We start from the raw sequence: 24160 nt of genomic DNA, 5'->3' as shown, positions 1-24160 counted from the left end.
GTACCTGTCCTGGGAGTGTTTGATGGGGACAGTGTAGAGGGAGCTTTACTCTGTATCTAACCCCGTGCTGTACCTGTCCTGGGAGTGTATGATGAGGACAGTATACAGGGAGCTTTCCTCTGTATCTAACCCTGTGCTGTACCTGTCCTGGGAGTGTTTGATGGGGGCAGTGTGGAGGGAGCTTTACTCTGTATCTAACCCCGTGCTGTACCTGTCCTGGGAGTGTTTGATGGGGACAGTGTAGAGGGAGCTTTACTCTGTATCTAACCCTGTGCTGTACCTGTCCTGGGAGTGTTTGATGGGGACAGTGTAGAGGGAGCTTTACTCTGTATCTAACCCCGTGCTGTACCTGTCCTGGGAGTGATTGATGGGGACAGTGTAGAGGGAGCTTTACTCTGTATCTAACCCCATGCTGTACCTGTCCTGGGAGTGTTTGATGGGGACAGTGTAGAGGGAGCTTTACTCTGTATCTAACCCCATGCTGTACCTGTCCTGGGAGTGTTTGATGGGACAACGTAGAGGGAGCTTTACTCTGTATCTAACCCCGTGCTGTACCTGTCCTGGGAGTGTTTGATGGGACAACGTAGAGGGAGCTTTACTCTGTATCTAACCCCGTGCTGTACCTGTCCTGGGAGTGTTTGATGGGGACAGTGTAGAGGGAGCTTTACTCTGTATCTAACCCCATGCTGTACCTGTCCTGGGAGTGTTTGATGCAGACAGTGTAGAGGAAGCTTTACTCTGTATCTAACACCATGCTGTACCTGTCCTGGGAGTGTTTGATGGAGACAGTGTAGAGGGAGCTTTACTCTGTATCGAACCCCGTGCTGTACCTGTCCTGGGAGTGTTTGATGGGGACAGTGTAAAGGGAGCTTTACTCTGTATCTAACCCCATGCTGTACCTGTCCTGGGAGTGTTTGATGGAGACAGTGTAGAGGAAGCTTTACTCTGTATCTAACCCCATGCTGTACCTATCCTGGGAGTGTTTGATGGAGACAGTGTAGAGGGAGTTTTACTCTGCATCTAACCCCGTGCTGTACCTGTCCTGGGAGTGTTTGATGGGGACAGTGTAGAGGGAGCTTTACTCTGTATCTAACCCCGTGCTGTACCTGTCCTGGGAGTGTTTGATGGGGACAGTGTAGAGGGAGTTTTACTCTGCATCTAACCCCGTGCTGTACCTGTCCTGGGAGTGTTTGATGGGGACAGTGTAGAGGGAGCTTTACACTGTATCTAACCCCGTGCTGTACCTGTCCTGGGAGTGTTTGATGGGGACAGTGTAGAGGGAGCTTTACTCTGTATCTAATCCCGTGCTGTACCTGTCCTGGGAGTGTTTGATGGGGCAGTGTAGAGGGAGCTTTACTCTGTATCTAACCCCGTGCTGTACCTGTCCTGGGAGTGTTTGATGGGGACAGTGTAGACGGAGCTTTCCTCTGTATCTAACCCGGTGCTGTACCTGTCCTGGGAGTGTTTGATGGGGACAGTGTAGAGGGAGCTTTACTCTGTATCTAACCCCGTGCTGTTCCTGTCCTGGGAGTGTTTGATGGGGACAGTGTAGAGGGAGCTTTACTCTGTATCTAACCCCGTGCTGTACCTGTCCTGGGAGTGTTTGATGGGGACAGTGTAGAGGGAGCTTTACTCTGTATCTAACCCCGTGCTGTACCTGTCCTGGGAGTGTTTGATGGGACAATGTAGAGGAAGCTTTACTCTGTATCTAACCCCGTGCTGTACCTGTCCTGGGAGTGTTTGATGGGACAATGTAGAGGGAGCTTTACTCTGTATCTAACCCCGTGCTGTACCTGTCCTGGGAGTGTTTGATGGGACAATGTAGAGAGAGCTTTACTCTGTATCTAATCCCGTGCTGTACCTGTCCTGGGAGTGTTTGATGGGGACAGTGTAGAGGGAACTTTACTCTGTCTCTAACCCCATGCTGTACCTGTCCTGGGAGTGTTTGATGGGGGCAGTGTAGAGAGAGCTTTACTCTGTATCTAACCCCGTGCTGTACCTGTCCTGGGAGTGTTTGATGGGGACAGTGTAGAGGGAGCTTTACTCTGTATCTAACCCCGTGCTTTACCTGTCCTGGGAGTGTTTGATGGGGACAGTGTAGAGGGAGTTTTACTCTGCATCTAACCCCGTGCTGTACCTGTCCTGGGAGTGTTTGATGGGGACAGTGTAGAGGGAGCTTTACACTGTATCTAACCCCGTGCTGTACCTGTCCTGGGAGTGTTTGATGGGGACAGTGTAGAGGGAGCTTTACTCTGTATCTAATCCCGTGCTGTACCTGTCCTGGGAGTGATTGATGGGGACAGTGTAGAGGGAGCTTTACTCTGTATCTAACCCCATGCTGTACCTGTCCTGGGAGTGTTTGATGGGGACAGTGTAGAGGGAGCTTTACTCTGTATCTAACCCCATGCTGTACCTGTCCTGGGAGTGTTTGATGGGACAACGTAGAGGGAGCTTTACTCTGTATCTAACCCCGTGCTGTACCTGTCCTGGGAGTGTTTGATGGGACAACGTAGAGGGAGCTTTACTCTGTATCTAACCCCGTGCTGTACCTGTCCTGGGAGTGTTTGATGGGGACAGTGTAGAGGGAGCTTTACTCTGTATCTAACCCCATGCTGTACCTGTCCTGGGAGTGTTTGATGCAGACAGTGTAGAGGAAGCTTTACTCTGTATCTAACACCATGCTGTACCTGTCCTGGGAGTGTTTGATGGAGACAGTGTAGAGGGAGCTTTACTCTGTATCGAACCCCGTGCTGTACCTGTCCTGGGAGTGTTTGATGGGCACAGTGTAAAGGGAGCTTTACTCTGTATCTAACCCCATGCTGTACCTGTCCTGGGAGTGTTTGATGGAGACAGTGTAGAGGAAGCTTTACTCTGTATCTAACCCCATGCTGTACCTATCCTGGGAGTGTTTGATGGAGACAGTGTAGAGGGAGCTTTACTCTGTATCTAACCCCGTGCTGTACCTGTCCGGGGAGTGTTTGATGTGGACAGTGTAGAGGGAGCTTTACTCTGTATCTAACCCCGTGCTGTACCTGTTCTGGGAGTGTTTGATGGGACAATGTAGAGGAAGCTTTACTCTGTATCTAATCCCGTGCTGTACCTGTCCTGGGAGTGTTTGATGGGGACAGTGTAGAGGGAGCTTTACTCTGTATCTAACCCCGTGCTGTACCTGTCCTGGGAGTGTTTGCTGGGGACAGTGTAGAGGGAGCTTTACTCTGTATCTAACCCCGTGCTGTACCTGTCCTGGGAGTGTTTGATGGGGACAGTGTAGAGGGAGTTTTACTCTGCATCTAACCCCGTGCTGTACCTGTCCTGGGAGTGTTTGATGGGGACAGTGTAGAGGGAGCTTTACTCTGTATCTAACCCCGTGCTGTACCTGTCCTGGGAGTGTTTGATGGGGACAGTGTAGAGGGAGTTTTACTCTGCATCTAACCCCGTGCTGTACCTGTCCTGGGAGTGTTTGATGGGGACAGTGTAGAGGGAGCTTTACACTGTATCTAACCCCGTGCTGTACCTGTCCTGGGAGTGTTTGATGGGGACAGTGTAGAGGGAGCTTTACTCTGTATCTAATCCCGTGCTGTACCTGTCCTGGGAGTGATTGATGGGGACAGTGTAGAGGGAGCTTTACTCTGTATCTAACCCCATGCTGTACCTGTCCTGGGAGTGTTTGATGGGGACAGTGTAGAGGGAGCTTTACTCTGTATCTAACCCCATGCTGTACCTGTCCTGGGAGTGTTTGATGGGACAACGTAGAGGGAGCTTTACTCTGTATCTAACCCCGTGCTGTACCTGTCCTGGGAGTGTTTGATGGGACAACGTAGAGGGAGCTTTACTCTGTATCTAACCCCGTGCTGTACCTGTCCTGGGAGTGTTTGATGGGGACAGTGTAGAGGGAGCTTTACTCTGTATCTAACCCCATGCTGTACCTGTCCTGGGAGTGTTTGATGCAGACAGTGTAGAGGAAGCTTTACTCTGTATCTAACACCATGCTGTACCTGTCCTGGGAGTGTTTGATGGAGACAGTGTAGAGGGAGCTTTACTCTGTATCGAACCCCGTGCTGTACCTGTCCTGGGAGTGTTTGATGGGCACAGTGTAAAGGGAGCTTTACTCTGTATCTAACCCCATGCTGTACCTGTCCTGGGAGTGTTTGATGGAGACAGTGTAGAGGAAGCTTTACTCTGTATCTAACCCCATGCTGTACCTATCCTGGGAGTGTTTGATGGAGACAGTGTAGAGGGAGCTTTACTCTGTATCTAACCCCGTGCTGTACCTGTCCGGGGAGTGTTTGATGTGGACAGTGTAGAGGGAGCTTTACTCTGTATCTAACCCCGTGCTGTACCTGTTCTGGGAGTGTTTGATGGGACAATGTAGAGGAAGCTTTACTCTGTATCTAATCCCGTGCTGTACCTGTCCTGGGAGTGTTTGATGGGGACAGTGTAGAGGGAGCTTTACTCTGTATCTAACCCCGTGCTGTACCTGTCCTGGGAGTGTTTGCTGGGGACAGTGTAGAGGGAGCTTTACTCTGTATCTAACCCCGTGCTGTACCTGTCCTGGGAGTGTTTGATGGGGACAGTGTAGAGGGAGTTTTACTCTGCATCTAACCCCGTGCTGTACCTGTCCTGGGAGTGTTTGATGGGGACAGTGTAGAGGGAGCTTTACTCTGTATCTAACCCCGTGCTGTACCTGTCCTGGGAGTGTTTGATGGGGACAGTGTAGAGGGAGTTTTACTCTGCATCTAACCCCGTGCTGTACCTGTCCTGGGAGTGTTTGATGGGGACAGTGTAGAGGGAGCTTTACACTGTATCTAACCCCGTGCTGTACCTGTCCTGGGAGTGTTTGATGGGGACAGTGTAGAGGGAGCTTTACTCTGTATCTAATCCCGTGCTGTACCTGTCCTGGGAGTGTTTGATGGGGCAGTGTAGAGGGAGCTTTACTCTGTATCTAACCCCGTGCTGTACCTGTCCTGGGAGTGTTTGATGGGGACAGTGTAGACGGAGCTTTCCTCTGTATCTAACCCCGTGCTGTACCTGTCCTGGGAGTGTTTGATGGGGACAGTGTAGAGGGAGATTTACTCTGTATCTAACCCCGTGCTGTACCTGTCCTGGGAGTGTATGATGAGGACAGTATACAGGGAGCTTTCCTCTGTATCTAACCCTGTGCTGTACCTGTCCTGGGAGTGTTTGATGGGGGCAGTGTGGAGGGAGCTTTACTCTGTATCTAACCCCGTGCTGTACCTGTCCTGGGAGTGTTTGATGGGGACAGTGTAGAGGGAGCTTTACTCTGTATCTAACCCTGTGCTGTACCTGTCCTGGGAGTGTTTGATGGGGACAGTGTAGAGGGAGCTTTACTCTGTATCTAACCCCGTGCTGTACCTGTCCTGGGAGTGATTGATGGGGACAGTGTAGAGGGAGTTTTACTCTGCATCTAACCCCGTGCTGTACCTGTCCTGGGAGTGTTTGATGGGGATAGTGTAGCGGGAGCTTTACTCTGTATCTAACCCCGTGCTGTACCTGTCCTGGGAGTGTTTGATGGGGACAGTGTAGAGGGAGCTTTACTCTGTATCTAACCCCGTGCTGTACCTGTCCTGGGAGTGTTTGATGGAGACAGTGTAGAGGGAGCTTTACTCTGTATCTAACCCCGTGCTGTACCTGTCCTGGGAGTGTTTGATGGGGACAGTGTAGAGGGAGCTTTACACTGTATCTAACCCCTGGGAGTGTTTGACGAGGACAGGGCGCTGGTTGATTTTCCTACCTTGAAGCCTTTGTGAAACAATGTGTAACATGCAAACTTGTTATGTTCTGTGATATGATTGTTAGGTGCTTTATAAATGTGATGTGGAGATCCCAGCGTTGGACTGGGGTGAGCACAGTACGGAGTCTTACAACACCAGGTTAAAGTCCAACAGGTTTATTTGGAATCACTAGCTTTCGGAGCGCTGCTCCTTCCTCCGGTGAGTGAAGAGGTCAGTTACACAAACAGAGGTAGGTTTGTGTAACCCACCTCTTCACTCACCTGAGGAAGGAGCAGCGCTCCGAAAGCTGGTGATTCCAAATAAACCTGTTGGACTTTAACCTGGGGTTGTAAGACTTCTTACTTGATAAATGTTGCTTCATTCATTTATCCAATATATAACGGTGATCTTCATCTGCTGGTGCAAAATGATATATGGTTGACATATTTTTAAATCTGTAAGATAATTATTTCTATTCACTTTGTGCAAAATTAATTTCTGCGTGTTTTTTAGTTTACTCTCATTTGCTCGTTTTTTCAGCTTTAATTATCAGGACAAGATGCAGAAATCTGTCTGATGGAAAGTCCAATCGAGGTTCTAAAATAGTTGAAGCATTTGATAGGTTCAATTTAGAAAAATACTGTGGGGAAATCCAAGGGACAGAATATTAAAATTCGAGTCCGATCGTGCAGGGCTGATGTCAAGAAAGACTTCCTCACACAAAGGGAAGTGGAAATGTGGAACTCTCTCCCCCTCAAATCTGTTGAGGCTCTGGATTGGTAACCATTTCCAAGGACTAAGATTGATGGTTTTTTATTGGATGGTATTGGGGGACAAGGAATAGGGAGCATATTTGGGTTGATGGAGTCAAGATCCTGCATTGGACATGATCTGATTGAGGGGTGGAACACACTCATTCGGGTGAAAGATTTCATCCTGTAACTTGTGCACAAGATCATGAGGGATTAACTCAACATTGAATTTATGAACATGCTACCAATTTTATAAATTGTCAACTCCTTCAAACATCCCTGTCTGTTTGATATGTAAACTCTCCAGGAATTAGCCTGGTGACCGGTAACTGATTGTAAGTGTTGAGAGAGCCAGAGGGCAGGGCTAAAGACACAATAACAATAACTTACATTTATATAGAAACTTTAACACAGAAAAAATGGTCCCAGACGCCGCTGATATTCGCCAGCAGCACAGGGTGACTCCATTAAGATGTGGCGTCTATCCTGCTAATTGGAATTATGCCCCCAAACATTTTCACTCTGGTCACATGCTCGTCGTAACAGGCAGATGTTCATCTACTTAACAATCGTAAAATGTTGATATTTTTAATAAATCATTTTATTTTGCAAACTAATAATTTAAAAATGATGTTGTCTGTGGTGATGTGCAGTCTGAGAGATAGTCAGAAATTACACAGTTAATCAGCTCTGTCACTGTAATATAAATGGCAGTAATATACACGGAGTAATATACACGGAGTAATATACACGGAGTAATATACACGGAGTAATATACACGGAGTAATATACACGGAGTAATATACACGGAGTAATATACACGGAGTAATATACACGGAGTAATATACACGGAGTAATATACACGGAGTAATATACATGGAGTAATATACATGGCAGTAATATACAAAATTAAAATAGATACAGCATTGGGGCGATTGTTGTGTCACGGACTGAGAGTTGGTTTGATGGCTAGAAACAGATAAGGGTTCAGTGTCCGCAGCAGCATTGTGTCGATGCCATACCATATTGAAACATTCCTGTACACCCAGGGCATCATTCTGTACACAGCACGGTGCTGCTGTACACAATTCCGAGCTCCTGAGTGTTGCACACATTCCGTGTCTAGATTTACTGAATAATTATCCAAACTTCTCTTACATATTTCAGGAAAACTTTGAGGAGAAAAAGAAAGTCATGAGAAGGGAGAAGAACCGCCTTGCTGCTCAGAAGAGTCGACAGCGACAGACTCTGAAAGCAGACACACTACATCAGGTAAAGGAATCGAGTCAAGCAGACAGACTGACATAATCACATGAGCTTCTTCATACCCCGCGCATATCACCCTGTCAATGTGTCCTTCTATTCCTTTCTGGTTTCCCCTTCAACGTGTCTCCACTATTCACCTCGAGCACTCCCTGGGGAGTCAGCTTCACACACTCAGCTCTCTATGGATAAAGATATTTCTCCTGAATTCTCAATTGGGATTATTAGTTACAGAGAACATCCAGTGCAGAAGGAGGCCATTTGGCCCATCCAGTCTGCACCGACCCACTTAAGCCCTCACCTCCACCATATTCCCCGAACCCAATAACCCCTTCCTAACCTTTTTGGACACTAAGAGCAATTTAGCGTGGCCAATCCACCTAACCTGCACATCTTAGGACTGTGCTCAAGCTCTGATCTCACCTGCAAGTGGAAGCATTTCACTCATTGTCAACCCTATCAAACTCTTTTAGCATCTTGAAGATCCCTTTCAGGTCACCCCTCTGCCTTCTCTTTTGAAAAGCTAACAGCCACAACCGGCTCAATTATTTCTGTTCGATATATTCTCCCTCCTCAGTCTCAAAAATCTTCTTTTGCATCTTCACTGATGTTTCTTTCTCACAAGAACATAGAAAATAGGAGGAGGATCAGCCGATTCAGCTCCTCTGCTCAGTAAAATCATGGCTGATCTTCAGCCTTCACTCCATTTCCCGCCCACTCCCCCTGTCCCTGAAAGAAACCCCCATTGAAGTGAGTCCTGAATATATTCACTGACTGACCACCCAATAACCCTCTGGGAAAGTGAATTCCAAAGATTCACAACGCCTTGTGGGAAATCTCAGTCCTAAATGATCGGCTTGTTATTCTGTGATTTTACCCCTTGTTATTAGTCAACACCTTCCAAACCCACGCCCACTACCATCTAGAAGGTCAAGAGCAGTAGATACCTGGGAACCCCACCACCTGGAGGTTCCCCTCCCAAGTCACTCACCACCCTGACTGGGAAATATATCGCCGTTCCTTCACTGTCGCTGGGGCAACATCCTGGAACTCCCTCCCTAACAGCACAGTGGATGTACCTACACCTCCGGCAGATCAGCACCACCTTCTGAAGGGCAACTAGGGATGGACAATAAATGCTGGCCTAACCAGCGACACCCACATCCTGTAAAAAGCAAATTGAAAGAACTCTGGTATATTTCAGTGAGGTCACGGCCGTGTCCTGCCGGACGAAATGCCTCTCACTGGATTGAATAGCCTCCTTACACCTCATGAGGTCTAACGGGATCTCGTGAGGCTTCGCAATCTGGATCCCGCTATTTGCAAATTTGTGTGCAATCAGGCTCCCTGGAATATGTTCCTGCCAGAGTTATCCAGGTCCAGTGCCTGAGCGGCATCAGTGTGCCACCCTGCCCAGAGCCCAACTACCCAGGGTCTCCCGATCGCCCGGGAGGCCGCCCAAGTTCTGCTACACCTCACGCACGTTGGTGGAGGCGCAGGATCTCATGAGATCATCTTGGAGAACCCGAGCGAGCACCATCGTGCACTGGCAGACGTGGGGAGGTGTAGAAGCACTTGCGGGCAGGGTGGGGGGGGGGGGGGTGGTCCCGGGTGCACGGGGGACCCTGGATGGTTGGGTTTGGGGCAGGGTGGTACCCGGGCACCCTGATGTCACCCAGGCACTGCCACAGTGCCAGGCTGGCAGTGCCAAGGTGCCCATGTGGAATTTGGCCTGCGACAGGGATTGGCCTGGGGTCCACTGCCCTCATGAGGTGGGGTGCAGGGAGCTCAGGGATCCCCTCATTGGTACGGTGGGACATTGAGGGGGGGGGGGCAGGTCTGGGGCCCATGCTGGGGAGTTCACCAATCTCTCCTGCACTGGCAAGCAGTTAGTGCAGGAAATGGGACTCTGTCAGAGGGTCAGAACTGAGGGAGTGCCGCACTGTCAGAGGGTCAGTACTGAGGGAGTGCCGCGCTGTCAGAGGGTCAGTACTGAGGGAGTGCTGCACTGTCAGAGGGTCAGTACTGTGGGAGTGCTGCACTGTCAGAGGGTCAGTACTGAGGGAGTGCCGCACTGTCAGAGGGTCAGTACTGAGGGTGTGCCGCACTGTCAGAGAGTCAGTACTGAGGGAGTGCTGCACTGTCAGAGGGTCAGGACTGAGGGTGTGCCGCACTGTCAGAGGATCAGTACTGAGGGAGTGCCGCACTGTCAGAGGGTCAGTACTGAGGGAGTGCTGCCCTGTCAGAGGGTCAGTACTGAGGGAGTGCTGCCCTGTCAGAGGGTCAGTACTGAGGGAGTGCCGCGCTGTCAGAGGGTCAGTACTGAGGGAGTGCCGCACTGTCAGAGGGTCAGTACTGAGGGAGTGCCTCATTGTCAGAGGGTCAGTACTGAGGGAGTGCCGCACTGTCAGAGGGTCAGTACTGAGGGAGTGCCGCACTGTCAGAGGGTCAGTACTGAGGGAGTGCCGCACTGTCAGAGGGTCAGGACTGAGGGAGTGTCGCACTGTCAGAGGGTCAGTACTGAGGGAGTGCTGCACTGTCAGAGGGTCAGGACTGAGGGAGTGCCGCACTGTCAGAGGGTCAGTACTGAGGGAGTGCTGCACTGTCAGAGGGTCAGTACTGAGGGAGTGCTGCACTGTCAAAGGGTCAGTACTGAGGGAGTGCTGCACTGTCAGAGGGTCAGTACTGAGGGAGTGCTGTACTGTCAGAGGGTCAGTACTGAGGGAGTGCCGCGCTGTCAGAGGGTCAGTACTGAGGGAGTGCTGCGCTGTCAGAGGGTCAGTACTGGGGGAGTGCCGCACTGTCAGAGGGTCAGTACTGAGGGAGTGCTGCACTGTCAGAGGGTCAGTACTGAGGGAGTGCTGCACTGTCAGTGGGTCAGTACTGAGGGAGTGCCGCACTGTCAGAGGGTCAGTACTGAGGGAGTGCCGCACTGTCAGAGGGTCAGTACTGAGGGAGTGCCGCCCTGTCAGAGGGTCAGTACTGAGGGAGTGCCGCACTCTCAGAGGGTCAGTACTGAGGGAGTGCCGCACTGTCAGAGGGTCAGTACTGAGAGAGTGCTGCACTGTCAGAGGGTCAGTACTGAGGGAGTGCTACACTGCCATAGGGTCAGTACTGAGGGAGTGCCGCACTGTCAGAGGGTCAGTACTGAGGGAGTGCTGCACTGTCAGAAGGTCAGTACTGAGGGAGTGCTTCACTGTCAGAGGGTCAGTACTGAGGGAGTGCTGCACTGTCAGTGGGTCAGTACTGAGGGAGTGCCGCACTGTCAGAGGGTCAGTACTGAGGGAGTTCTGCACTGTCAGAGGGTCAGTACTGAGGGAGTGCTGCACTGCCATAGGGTCAGTACTGAGGGAGTGCCGCACTGTCAGAGGGTCAGTACTGAGGGAGTGCCGCACTGTCAGAGGGTCAGTACTGAGGGAGTGCCGCACTGTCAGAGGGTCAGTACTGAGGGAGTGCTGCACTGTCAGAGGGTCAGTACTGAGGGAGTGCCGCACTGTCAGAGGGTCAGGACTGAGGGAGTGCCGCACTGTCAGAGGGTCAGTACTGAGGGAGTGCTGCACTGTCAGAGGGTCAGTACTGAGGGAGCGCCGCTCTGTCAGAGGGTCAGTACTGAGGGAGTGCCGCACTGTCAGAGGGTCAGTACTGAGGGAGTGCCGCACTGTCAGAGGGTCAGTACTGAGGGAGTGCCGCACTGTCAGAGGGTCAGTACTGAGGGAGTGCCGCACTGTCAGAGGGTCAGTACTGAGGGAGTGCTGCACTGTCAGAGGGTCAGTACTGAGGGAGTGCCGCACTGTCAGAGGGTCAGTACTGAGGGAGTGCTGTACTGTCAGAGGGTCAGTACTGAGGGAGTGCTGCACTGTCAGAGGGTCAGTACTGAGGGAGTGCCGCAATGTCAGAAAGTCAGTACTGAGGGAGTGCCGCACTGTCAGAGGGTCAGTACTGAGGGAGTGCCGCACTGTCAGAGGGTCAGTACTGAGGGAGTGCTGCACTGTCAGAGGGTCAGTACTGAGGGAGTGCCGCAATGTCAGAGGGTCAGGACTGAGGGTGTGCTGCACTGTCAGAGGGTCAGTACTGAGGGAGTGCTGCACTGTCAGAGGGTCAGTACTGAGGGAGTGCCGCACTGTCAGAGGGTCAGTACTGAGGGAGTGCCACACTGTCAGAGGGTCAGTACTGAGGGAGTGCCGCACTGTCAGAGGGTCAGTACTGAGGGAGTGCCGCACTGACAGAGGGTCAGTACTGAGGGAGTGCCGCACTGTCAGAGGGTCAGTACTCAGGGAGTGCCGCACTGTCAGAGGGTCAGTACTGAGGGAGTGCCGCACTGTCAGAGGCTCTGTACTGAGGGAGTGCCGCACTGTCAGAGGGTCAGTACTGAGGGAGTGCTGCACTGTCAGAGGGTCAGTACTGAGGGAGTGCTGCACTGTCAGAGGGTCAGTACTGAGGGAGTGCTGCACTGTCAAAGGGTCAGTACTGAGGGAGTGCTGCACTGTCAGAGGGTCAGTACTGAGGGAGTGCTGTACTGTCAGAGGGTCAGTACTGAGGGAGTGCTGCACTGTCAGAGGGTCAGTACTGAGCGAGTGCTGCAGTGTCAGAGGGTCAGTACTGAGGGAGTGCTGCACTGTCAGAGGGTCAGTACTGAGAGAGTGCTGCACTGTCAGAGGGTCAGTACTGAGGGAGTGCCGCACTGTCAGAGGGTCAGTACTGAGGGAGTGCCGCACTGTCAGAGGGTCAGGACTGAGGGAGTGCCGCACTGTCAGAGGGTCAGTGCTGAGGGAGTGCTGCACTGTCAGAGGGTCAGTACTGAGGGAGTGCTGCACTGTCAGAGGGTCAGTACTTAGAGAGTGCTGGACTGTCAGAAGGTCAGTACTGAGGGAGTGCCGCCCTGTCAGAGGGTCAGTACTGAGGGAGTGCCGCACTGTCAGAGGGTCAGTACTGAGGGAGTGCCGCACTGTCAGAGGGTCAGTACTGAGGGAGTGCTGCACTGTCAGAGGGTCAGTACTGAGGGAGTGCTGCACTGCCAGAGGGTCAGTACTGAGGGAGTGCCGCACTGTCAGAGGGTCAGTACTGAGGAAGTGCTGCACTGTCAGAGGGTCAGTACTGAGGGAGTGCCGCACTGTCAGTGGGTCAGTACTGAGGGAGTGCCGCACTGTCAGAGGGTCAGTACTGAGGGAGTGCCGCACTGTCAGAGGGTCAGTACTGAGGGAGTGCTGCACTGTCAGTGGGTCAGTACTGAGGGAGTGCCGCACTGTCAGAGGGTCAGTACTGAGGGAGTGCTGCACTGTCAGTGGGTCAGTACTGAGGGAGTGCCGCACTGTCAGAGGGTCAGTACTGAGGGAGTGCTGCACTGTCAGTGGGTCAGTACTGAGGGAGTGCTGCACTGCCATAGGGTCAGTACTGAGGGAGTGCCGCACTGTCAGAGGGTCAGTACTGAGGGAGTGCCGCACTGTCAGAGGGTCAGTACTGAGGGAGTGCCGCACTGTCAGAGGGTCAGTACTGAGGGAGTGCTGCACTGTCAGAGGGTCAGTACTGAGGGAGTGCCGCACTGTCAGAGGGTCAGGACTGAGGGAGTGCCGCACTGTCAGAGGGTCAGTACTGAGGGAGTGCTGCACTGTCAGAGGGTCAGTACTGAGGGAGCGCCGCTCTGTCAGAGGGTCAGTACTGAGGGGGTGCCGCACTGTCAGAGGGTCAGTACTGAGGGAGTGCCGCAGTGTCAGAGAGTCAGTACTGAGGGAGTGCCGCACTGTCAGAGGGTCAGTACTGAGGGAGTGCCGCACTGTCAGAGGGACAGTACTGAGGGAGTGCCGCACTGTCAGAGGGTCAGTACTGAGGGAGTGCTGCACTGTCAGAGGGTCAGTACTGAGGGAGTGCCGCACTGTCAGAGGGTCAGTACTGAGGGAGTGCTGTACTGTCAGAGGGTCAGTACTGAGGGAGTGCTGCACTGTCAGAGGGTCAGTACTGAGGGAGTGCCGCAATGTCAGAGGGTCAGGACTGAGGGAGTGCCGCACTGTCAGTGGGTCAGTACTGAGGGAGTGCCGCACTGTCAGAGGGTCAGTACTGAGGGAGTGCCGCACTGTCAGAGGGTCAGTACTGAGGGAGTGCTGCACTGTCAGAGGGTCAGTACTGAGGGAGTGCCGCAATGTCAGAGGGTCAGGACTGAGGGTGTGCCGCACTGTCAGAGGGTCAGTACTGAGGGAGTGCCGCACTGTCAGAGGGTCAGTACTGAGGGAGTGCTGCACTGTCAGAGGGTCAGTACTGAGGGAGTGCCGCACTGTCAGAGGGTCAGTACTGAGGGAGTGCTGCACTGTCAGAGGGTCAGTACTGAGGGAGTGCTGTACTGTCAGAGGGTCAGTACTGAGGGAGTGCTGCACTGTCAGAGGGTCAGTACTGAGAGAGTGCTGCAGTGTCAGAGGGTCAGTACTGAGGGAGTGCTGCACTGTCAGAGGGTCAGTACTGAGGGAGTGCTGTACTGTCAGAGGGTCAGTACTGAGGGAGTGCTGCACTGTCAGAGGGTCAGTACTGAGAGAGTGCTGCAGTGTCAGAGGGTCAGTACTGAGGGAGTGCTGCACTGTCAGAGGGTCAGTACTGAGGGAGTGCCGCACTGTCAGAGGGTCAGTACTGAGGGAGTGCCGCACTGTCAGAGGGTCAGTACTGAGGGAGTGCTGTCCTGTCAGAGGGTCAGTACTGAGGGAGTGCTGCCCTGTCAGAGGGTCAGTACTGAGGGAGTGCCGCACTGTCAGAGGGTCAGGACTGAGGGAGTGCCGCACTGTCAGAGGGTCAGTACTGAGGGAGTGCTGCACTGTCAGAGGGTCAGAACTGAGGGTGTGCTGCACTGTCGGAGGGTCAGTACTGAGGGAGTGCTGCACTGTCAGAGGCTCAGTCCTGGGGGAGTGCAGCACTGTCAGAGGGTCAGTACTGATGGAGGGCCGCACTGTCAGAGGGTCAGTACTGAGGGAGCGCTGCTCTGTCAGAGGGTCAGTACTGAGGGAGCGCCGCTCTGTCAGAGGGTCAGTACTGAGGGAGTGCTGCACTGTCAGAGGGTCAGTACTGAGGGAGCGCCGCTCTGTCAGAGGGTCAGTACTGAGGGAGTGCTGCACTGTCAGAGGGTCAGTACTGGGGGAGTGCCGCACTGTCAGAGGGTCAGGACTGAGGGAGTGCCGCACTGTCAGAGGTTCAGTACTGAGGGAGTGCTGCACTGTCAGAGGGTCAGTACTGAGGGAGTGCTGCACTGTCAGACGGTCAGTACTGAGAGAGTGCTGCACTGTCAGAGGTTCAGTACTGAGGGAGTGCCGCACTGTCAGAGGGTCAGGACTGAGGGTGTGCCGCACTGTCAGAGGATCAGTACTGCGGGAGTGCCGCACTGTCAGAGGGTCAGTACTGAAGGAGTGCTGCCCTGTCAGAGGGTCAGTACTGAGGGAGTGCTGCCCTGTCAGAGGGTCAGTACTGAGGGAGTGCCGCGCTGTCAGAGGGTCAGTACTGAGGGAGTGCCGCACTGTCAGAGGGTCAGTACTGAGGGAGTGCTGCACTGTCAGAGGGTCAGTACTGAGGGAGTGCTGCACTGTCAGAGGGTAAGTACTGAGGGAGTGCCTCATTGTCAGAGGGTCAGTACTGAGGGAGTGCCGCACTGTCAGAGGGTCAGTACTGAGGGAGTGCCGCACTGTCAGAGGGTCAGTACTGAGGGAGTGCCGCACTGTCAGAGGGTCAGGACTGAGGGAGTGCCGCACTGTCAGAGGGTCAGTACTGAGGGAGTGCTGCACTGTCAGAGGGTCAGTACTGAGGGAGTGCTGCACTGTCAAAGGGTCAGTACTGAGGGAGTGCTGCACTGTCAGAGGGTCAGTACTGAGGGAGTGCTGTACTGTCAGAGGGTCAGTACTGAGGGAGTGCTGCACTGTCAGAGGGTCAGTACTGAGAGAGTGCTGCAGTGTCAGAGGGTCAGTACTGAGGGAGTGCCGCAATGTCAGAGGGTCAGGACTGAGGGAGTGCCGCACTGTCAGTGGGTCAGTACTGAGGGAGTGCCGCACTGTCAGAGGGTCAGTACTGAGGGAGTGCCGCACTGTCAGAGGGTCAGTACTGAGGGAGTGCTGCACTGTCAGAGGGTCAGTACTGAGGGAGTGCCGCAATGTCAGAGGGTCAGGACTGAGGGTGTGCCGCACTGTCAGAGGGTCAGTACTGAGGGAGTGCTGCACTGTCAGAGGGTCAGTACTGAGGGAGTGCTGCACTGTCAGAGGGTCAGTACTGAGGGAGTGCCGCACTGTCAGAGGGTCAGTACTGAGGGAGTGCTGCACTGTCAGAGGGTCAGTACTGAGGGAGTGCTGTACTGTCAGAGGGTCAGTACTGGGGGAGTGCCGCACTGTCAGAGGGTCAGTACTGAGGGAGTGCTGCACTGTCAGAGGGTCAGTACTGAGGGAGTGCTGCACTGTCAGAGGGTCAGTACTGAGGGAGTGCCGCACTGTCAGAGGGTCAGTACTGAGGGAGTGCTGCACTGTCAGAGGGTCAGTACTGAGGGAGTGCTGTACTGTCAGAGGGTCAGTACTGGGGGAGTGCCGCACTGTCAGAGGGTCAGTACTGAGGGAGTGCTGCATTGTCAGAGGGTCAGTACTGAGGGAGTGCCGCGCTGTCAGAGGGTCAGTACTGAGGGAGTGCCGCACTGTCAGAGGGTCAGGACTGAGGGAGTGCCGCACTGTCAGAGGGTCAGTACTGAGGGAGTGCTGCACTGTCAGAGGGTCAGAACTGAGGGTGTGCTGCACTGTCGGAGGGTCAGTACTGAGGGAGTGCTGCACAGTCAGAGGCTCAGTCCTGGGGGAGTGCAGCACTGTCAGAGGGTCAGTACTGAGGGTGTGCTGCACTGTCGGAGGGTCAGTACTGAGGGAGTGCTGCACTGTCAGAGGCTCAGTCCTGGGGGAGTGCAGCACTGTCAGAGGGTCAGTACTGAGGGAGGGCCGCACTGTCAGAGGGTCAGTACTGAGGGAGTGCTGCACTGTCAGAGGGTCAGTACTGAGGGAGCGCCGCTCTGTCAGAGGGTCAGTACTGAGGGAGTGCTGCACTGTCAGAGGGTCAGTACTGAGGGAGCGCCGCTCTGTCAGAGGGTCAGTACTGAGGGAGTGCTGCACTGTCAGAGGGTCAGTACTGGGGGAGTGCCGCACTGTCAGAGGGTCAGGACTGAGGGAGTGCCGCACTGTCAGAGGTTCAGTACTGAGGGAGTGCTGCACTGTCAGAGGTTCAGTACTGAGGGAGTGCCGCACTGTCAGAGGGTCAGGACTGAGGGTGTGCCGCACTGTCAGAGGATCAGTACTGCGGGAGTGCCGCACTGTCAGAGGGTCAGTACTGAAGGAGTGCTGCCCTGTCAGAGGGTCAGTACTGAGGGAGTGCTGCCCTGTCAGAGGGTCAGTACTGAGGGAGTGCCGCGCTGTCAGAGGGTCAGTACTGAGGGAGTGCCGCACTGTCAGAGGGTCAGTACTGAGGGAGTGCTGCACTGTCAGAGGGTCAGTACTGAGGGAGTGCTGCACTGTCAGAGGGTAAGTACTGAGGGAGTGCCTCATTGTCAGAGGGTCAGTACTGAGGGAGCGCCGCTCTGTCAGAGGGTCAGTACTGAGGGGGTGCCGCACTGTCAGAGGGTCAGTACTGAGGGAGTGCCGCAGTGTCAGAGAGTCAGTACTGAGGGAGTGCCGCACTGTCAGAGGGTCAGTACTGAGGGAGTGCCGCACTGTCAGAGGGTCAGTACTGAGGGAGTGCTGCACTGTCAGAGGGTCAGTACTGAGGGAGTGCCGCAATGTCAGAGGGTCAGGACTGAGGGTGTGCCGCACTGTCAGAGGGTCAGTACTGAGGGAGTGCTGCACTGTCAGAGGGTCAGTACTGAGGGAGTGCTGCACTGTCAGAGGGTCAGTACTGAGGGAGTGCCGCACTGTCAGAGGGTCAGTACTGAGGGAGTGCCGCACTGTCAGAGGGTCAGGACTGAGGGAGTGCCGCACTGTCAGAGGGTCAGTTCTGAGGGAGTGCTGCACTGTCAGAGGGTCAGTACTGAGGGAGTGCTGCACTGTCAGAGGGTCAGTACTGAGGGAGTGCCGCACTGTCAGAGGGTCAGGACTGAGGGAGTGCCGCACTGTCAGAGGGTCAGTACTGAGGGAGTGCTGCACTGTCAGAGGGTCAGAACTGAGGGTGTGCTGCACTGTCGGAGGGTCAGTACTGAGGGAGTGCTGTACTGTCAGAGGCTCAGTCCTGGGGGAGTGCAGCACTGTCAGAGGGTCAGTACTGAGGGAGGGCCGCACTGTCAGAGGGTCAGTACTGAGGGAGCGCTGCTCTGTCAGAGGGTCAGTACTGAGGGAGCGCCGCTCTGTCAGAGGGTCAGTACTGAGGGAGTGCTGCACTGTCAGAGGGTCAGTACTGAGGGAGCGCCGCTCTGTCAGAGGGTCAGTACTGAGGGAGTGCTGCACTGTCAGAGGGTCAGGACTGAGGGAGTGCCGCACTGTCAGAGGTTCAGTGCTGAGGGAGTGCTGCACTGTCAGAGGGTCAGTACTGAGGGAGTGCTGCACTGTCAGACGGTCAGTATTGAGAGAGTGCTGCACTGTCAGAGGTTCAGTACTGAGGGAGTGCTGCACTGTCAGAGGGTAAGTACTGAGGGAGTGCCTCATTGTCAGAGGGTCAGTACTGAGGGAGTGCCGCACTGTCAGAGGGTCAGTACTGAGGGAGTGCCGCACTGTCAGAGGGTCAGTACTGAGGGAGTGCTGCACTGTCAGAGGGTCAGTACTGAGGGAGTGCTGCACTGTCAGAGGGTCAGTACTGAGGGAGTGCTGCACTGTCAAAGGGTCAGTACTGAGGGAGTGCTGCACTGTCAGAGGGTCAGTACTGAGGGAGTGCTGTACTGTCAGAGGGTCAGTACTGAGGGAGTGCTGCACTGTCAGAGGGTCAGTACTGAGAGAGTGCTGCAGTGTCAGAGGGTCAGTACTGAGGGAGTGCTGCACTGTCAGAGGGTCAGTACTGAGAGAGTGCTGCACTGTCAGAGGGTCAGTACTGAGGGAGTGCCGCACTGTCAGAGGGTCAGTACTGAGGGAGTGCCGCACTGTCAGAGGGTCAGGACTGAGGGAGTGCCGCACTGTCAGAGGGTCAGTGCTGAGGGAGTGCTGCACTGTCAGAGGGTCAGTACTGAGGGAGTGCTGCACTGTCAGAGGGTCAGTACTGAGGGAGTGCCGCACTGTCAGAGGGTCAGTACTGAGGGAGTGCTGTCCTGTCAGAGGGTCAGTACTGAGGGAGTGCTGCCCTGTCAGAGGGTCAGTACTGAGGGAGTGCCGCGCTGTCAGAGGGTCAGTACTGAGGGAGTGCTGCGCTGTCAGAGGGTCAGTACTGGGGGAGTGCCGCACTGTCAGAGGGTCAGTACTGAGGGAGTGCTGCATTGTCAGAGGGTCAGTACTGAGGGAGTGCCGCGCTGTCAGAGGGTCAGTACTGAGGGAGTGCCGCACTGTCAGAGGGTCAGGACTGAGGGAGTGCCGCACTGTCAGAGGGTCAGTACTGAGGGAGTGCTGCACTGTCAGAGGGTCAGAACTGAGGGTGTGCTGCACTGTCGGAGGGTCAGTACTGAGGGAGTGCTGCACTGTCAGAGGCTCAGTCCTGGGGGAGTGCAGCACTGTCAGAGGGTCAGTACTGAGGGAGTGCTGCACTGTCAGAGGGTCAGTACTGAGGGAGCGCCGCTCTGTCAGAGGGTCAGTACTGAGGGAGTGCTGCACTGTCAGAGGGTCAGTACTGAGGGAGCGCCGCTCTGTCAGAGGGTCAGTACTGAGGGAGTGCTGCACTGTCAGAGGGTCAGTACTGGGGGAGTGCCGCACTGTCAGAGGGTCAGGACTGAGGGAGTGCCGCACTGTCAGAGGTTCAGTACTGAGGGAGTGCTGCACTGTCAGAGGTTCAGTACTGAGGGAGTGCCGCACTGTCAGAGGGTCAGGACTGAGGGTGTGCCGCACTGTCAGAGGATCAGTACTGCGGGAGTGCCGCACTGTCAGAGGGTCAGTACTGAAGGAGTGCTGCCCTGTCAGAGGGTCAGTACTGAGGGAGTGCTGCCCTGTCAGAGGGTCAGTACTGAGGGAGTGCCGCGCTGTCAGAGGGTCAGTACTGAGGGAGTGCCGCACTGTCAGAGGGTCAGTACTGAGGGAGTGCTGCACTGTCAGAGGGTCAGTACTGAGGGAGTGCTGCACTGTCAGAGGGTAAGTACTGAGGGAGTGCCTCATTGTCAGAGGGTCAGTACTGAGGGAGCGCCGCTCTGTCAGAGGGTCAGTACTGAGGGAGTGCCGCACTGTCAGAGGGTCAGTACTGAGGGAGTGCCGCACTGTCAGAGGGTCAGTACTGAGGGAGTGCCGCACTGTCAGAGGGTCAGTACTGAGGGAGTGCTGCACTGTCAGAGGGTCAGTACTGAGGGAGTGCCGCAATGTCAGAGGGTCAGGACTGAGGGTGTGCCGCACTGTCAGAGGGTCAGTACTGAGGGAGTGCTGCACTGTCAGAGGTTCAGTACTGAGGGAGTGCTGCACTGTCAGAGGGTCAGTACTGAGGGAGTGCCGCACTGTCAGAGGGTCAGTACTGAGGGAGTGCCGCACTGTCAGAGGGTCAGGACTGAGGGAGTGCCGCACTGTCAGAGGGTCAGTTCTGAGGGAGTGCTGCACTGTCAGAGGGTCAGTACTGAGGGAGTGCTGCACTGTCAGAGGGTCAGTACTGAGGGAGTGCCGCACTGTCAGAGGGTCAGGACTGAGGGAGTGCCGCACTGTGAGAGGGTCAGTACTGAGGGAGTGCTGCACTGTCAGAGGGTCAGAACTGAGGGTGTGCTGCACTGTCGGAGGGTCAGTACTGAGGGAGTGCTGCACTGTCAGAGGCTCAGTCCTGGGGGAGTGCAGCACTGTCAGAGGGTCAGTACTGAGGGAGGGCCGCACTGTCAGAGGGTCAGTACTGAGGGAGCGCTGCTCTGTCAGAGGGTCAGTACTGAGGGAGCGCCGCTCTGTCAGAGGGTTAGTACTGAGGGAGTGCTGCACTGTCAGAGGGTCAGTACTGAGGGAGCGCCGCTCTGTCAGAGGGTCAGTACTGAGGGAGTGCTGCACTGTCAGAGGGTCAGTACTGGGGGAGTGCCGCACTGTCAGAGGGTCAGGACTGAGGGAGTGCCGCACTGTCAGAGGTTCAGTACTGAGAGAGTGCTGCACTGTCAGAGGGTCAGTACTGAGGGAGTGCTGCACTGTCAGACGGTCAGTACTGAGAGAGTGCTGCACTGTCAGAGGTTCAGTACTGAGGGAGTGCCGCACTGTCAGAGGGTCAGGACTGAGGGTGTGCCGCACTGTCAGAGGATCAGTACTGCGGGAGTGCCGCACTGTCAGAGGGTCAGTACTGAAGGAGTGCTGCCCTGTCAGAGGGTCAGTACTGAGGGAGTGCTGCCCTGTCAGAGGGTCAGTACTGAGGGAGTGCCGCGCTGTCAGAGGGTCAGTACTGAGGGAGTGCCGCACTGTCAGAGGGTCAGTACTGAGGGAGTGCTGCACTGTCAGAGGGTCAGTACTGAGGGAGTGCTGCACTGTCAGAGGGTAAGTACTGAGGGAGTGCCTCATTGTCAGAGGGTCAGTACTGAGGGAGTGCCGCACTGTCAGAGGGTCAGTACTGAGGGAGTGCCGCACTGTCAGAGGGTCAGTACTGAGGGAGTGCCGCACTGTCAGAGGGTCAGGACTGAGGGAGTGCCGCACTGTCAGAGGGTCAGTACTGAGGGAGTGCTGCACTGTCAGAGGGTCAGTACTGAGGGAGTGCTGCACTGTCAAAGGGTCAGTACTGAGGGAGTGCTGCACTGTCAGAGGGTCAGTACTGAGGGAGTGCTGTACTGTCAGAGGGTCAGTACTGAGGGAGTGCTGCACTGTCAGAGGGTCAGTACTGAGAGAGTGCTGCAGTGTCAGAGGGTCAGTACTGAGGGAGTGCTGCACTGTCAGAGGGTCAGTACTGAGAGAGTGCTGCACTGTCAGAGGGTCAGTGCTGAGGGAGTGCTGCACTGTCAGAGGGTCAGTACTGAGGGAGTGCCGCACTGTCAGAGGGTCAGTACTGAGGGAGTGCCGCACTGTCAGAGGGTCAGTACTGAGGGAGTGCTGTCCTGTCAGAGGGTCAGTACTGAGGGAGTGCTGCCCTGTCAGAGGGTCAGTACTGAGGGAGTGCCGCACTGTCAGAGGGTCAGGACTGAGGGAGTGCCGCACTGTCAGAGGGTCAGTACTGAGGGAGTGCTGCACTGTCAGAGGGTCAGAACTGAGGGTGTGCTGCACTGTCGAAGGGTCAGTACTGAGGGAGTGCTGCACTGTCAGAGGCTCAGTCCTGGGGGAGTGCAGCACTGTCAGAGGGTCAGTACTGAGGGAGGGCCGCACTGTCAGAGGGTCAGTACTGAGGGAGCGCTGCTCTGTCAGAGGGTCAGTACTGAGGGAGCGCCGCTCTGTCAGAGGGTCAGTACTGAGGGAGTGCTGCACTGTCAGAGGGTCAGTACTGAGGGAGCGCCGCTCTGTCAGAGGGTCAGTACTGAGGGAGTGCTGCACTGTCAGAGGGTCAGTACTGGGGGAGTGCCGCACTGTCAGAGGGTCAGGACTGAGGGAGTGCCGCACTGTCAGAGGTTCAGTACTGAGGGAGTGCTGCACTGTCAGAGGGTCAGTACTGAGGGAGTGCTGCACTGTCAGACGGTCAGTACTGAGAGAGTGCTGCACTGTCAGAGGTTCAGTACTGAGGGAGTGCCGCACTGTCAGAGGGTCAGGACTGAGGGTGTGCCGCACTGTCAGAGGATCAGTACTGCGGGAGTGCCGCACTGTCAGAGGGTCAGTACTGAAGGAGTGCTGCCCTGTCAGAGGGTCAGTACTGAGGGAGTGCTGCCCTGTCAGAGGGTCAGTACTGAGGGAGTGCCGCGCTGTCAGAGGGTCAGTACTGAGGGAGTGCCGCACTGTCAGAGGGTCAGTACTGAGGGAGTGCTGCACTGTCAGAGGGTCAGTACTGAGGGAGTGCTGCAGTGTCAGAGGGTCAGTACTGAGGGAGTGCTGCAGTGTCAGAGGGTCAGTACTGAGGGAGTGCTGCAGTGTCAGAGGGTCAGTACTGAGGGAGTGCTGCACTGTCAGAGGGTCAGTACTGAGGGAGTGCCGCACTGTCAGAGGGTCAGTACTGAGGGAGTGCTGCACTGTCAGAGGGTCAGTGCTGAGGGAGTGCTGCACTGTCAGAGGGTCAGTACTGAGGGAGTGCCGCACTGTCAGAGGGTCAGTACTGAGGGAGTGCCGCACTGTCAGAGGGTCAGTACTGAGGGAGTGCTGTCCTGTCAGAGGGTCAGTACTGAGGGAGTGCTGCCCTGTCAGAGGGTCAGTACTGAGGGAGTGCCGCACTGTCAGAGGGTCAGGACTGAGGGAGTGCCGCACTGTCAGAGGGTCAGTACTGAGGGAGTGCTGCACTGTCAGAGGGTCAGAACTGAGGGTGTGCTGCACTGTCGGAGGGTCAGTACTGAGGGAGTGCTGCACTGTCAGAGGCTCAGTACTGAGGGTGTGCTGCACTGTCAGAGGCTCAGTCCTGGGGGAGTGCAGCACTGTCAGAGGGTCAGTACTGAGGGAGGGCCGCACTGTCAGAGGGTCAGTACTGAGGGAGCGCTGCTCTGTCAGAGGGTCAGTACTGAGGGAGCGCCGCTCTGTCAGAGGGTCAGTACTGAGGGAGTGCTGCACTGTCAGAGGGTTAGTACTGAGGGAGCGCCGCTCTGTCAGAGGGTCAGTACTGAGGGAGTGCTGCACTGTCAGAGGGTCAGTACTGGGGGAGTGCCGCACTGTCAGAGGGTCAGGACTGAGGGAGTGCCGCACTGTCAGAGGTTCAGTACTGAGGGAGTGCTGCACTGTCAGAGGGTCAGTACTGAGGGAGTGCTGCACTGTCAGACGGTCAGTACTGAGAGAGTGCTGCACTGTCAGAGGTTCAGTACTGAGGGAGTGCCGCACTGTCAGAGGGTCAGGACTGAGGGTGTGCCGCACTGTCAGAGGATCAGTACTGCGGGAGTGCCGCACTGTCAGAGGGTCAGTACTGAAGGAGTGCTGCCCTGTCAGAGGGTCAGTACTGAGGGAGTGCTGCCCTGTCAGAGGGTCAGTACTGAGGGAGTGCCGCGCTGTCAGAGGGTCAGTACTGAGGGAGTGCCGCACTGTCAGAGGGTCAGTACTGAGGGAGTGCTGCACTGTCAGAGGGTCAGTACTGAGGGAGTGCTGCACTGTCAGAGGGTAAGTACTGAGGGAGTGCCTCATTGTCAGAGGGTCAGTACTGAGGGAGTGCCGCACTGTCAGAGGGTCAGTACTGAGGGAGTGCCGCACTGTCAGAGGGTCAGTACTGAGGGAGTGCCGCACTGTCAGAGGGTCAGGACTGAGGGAGTGCCGCACTGTCAGAGGGTCAGTACTGAGGGAGTGCTGCACTGTCAGAGGGTCAGTA

At 55.2% G+C, this 24160-nt stretch overlaps 1 protein-coding gene across 1 annotated transcript in view; it reads left to right on the top strand.

Moving 5' to 3' along the window:
- The window catches only part of batf (basic leucine zipper transcription factor, ATF-like), a 69272-nt gene that overhangs the window by 14168 nt on the left and 30944 nt on the right, over nt 1-24160 (top strand). The window contains exon 2 of the mRNA XM_072494585.1: nt 7652-7756. Within this exon, the coding sequence (XP_072350686.1) occupies nt 7652-7756 (105 nt within the window). The remainder of the gene's footprint in view (nt 1-7651; nt 7757-24160) is intronic.

The sequence above is a fragment of the Scyliorhinus torazame genome, chromosome 2, assembly GCF_047496885.1.
Source record: "Scyliorhinus torazame isolate Kashiwa2021f chromosome 2, sScyTor2.1, whole genome shotgun sequence".
In the NCBI taxonomy this organism is placed as follows: domain Eukaryota; kingdom Metazoa; phylum Chordata; class Chondrichthyes; order Carcharhiniformes; family Scyliorhinidae; genus Scyliorhinus; species Scyliorhinus torazame.
Note: the sequence above shows the minus strand (reverse complement) of the source record. Positions and strands in the feature narration are given on the sequence as shown.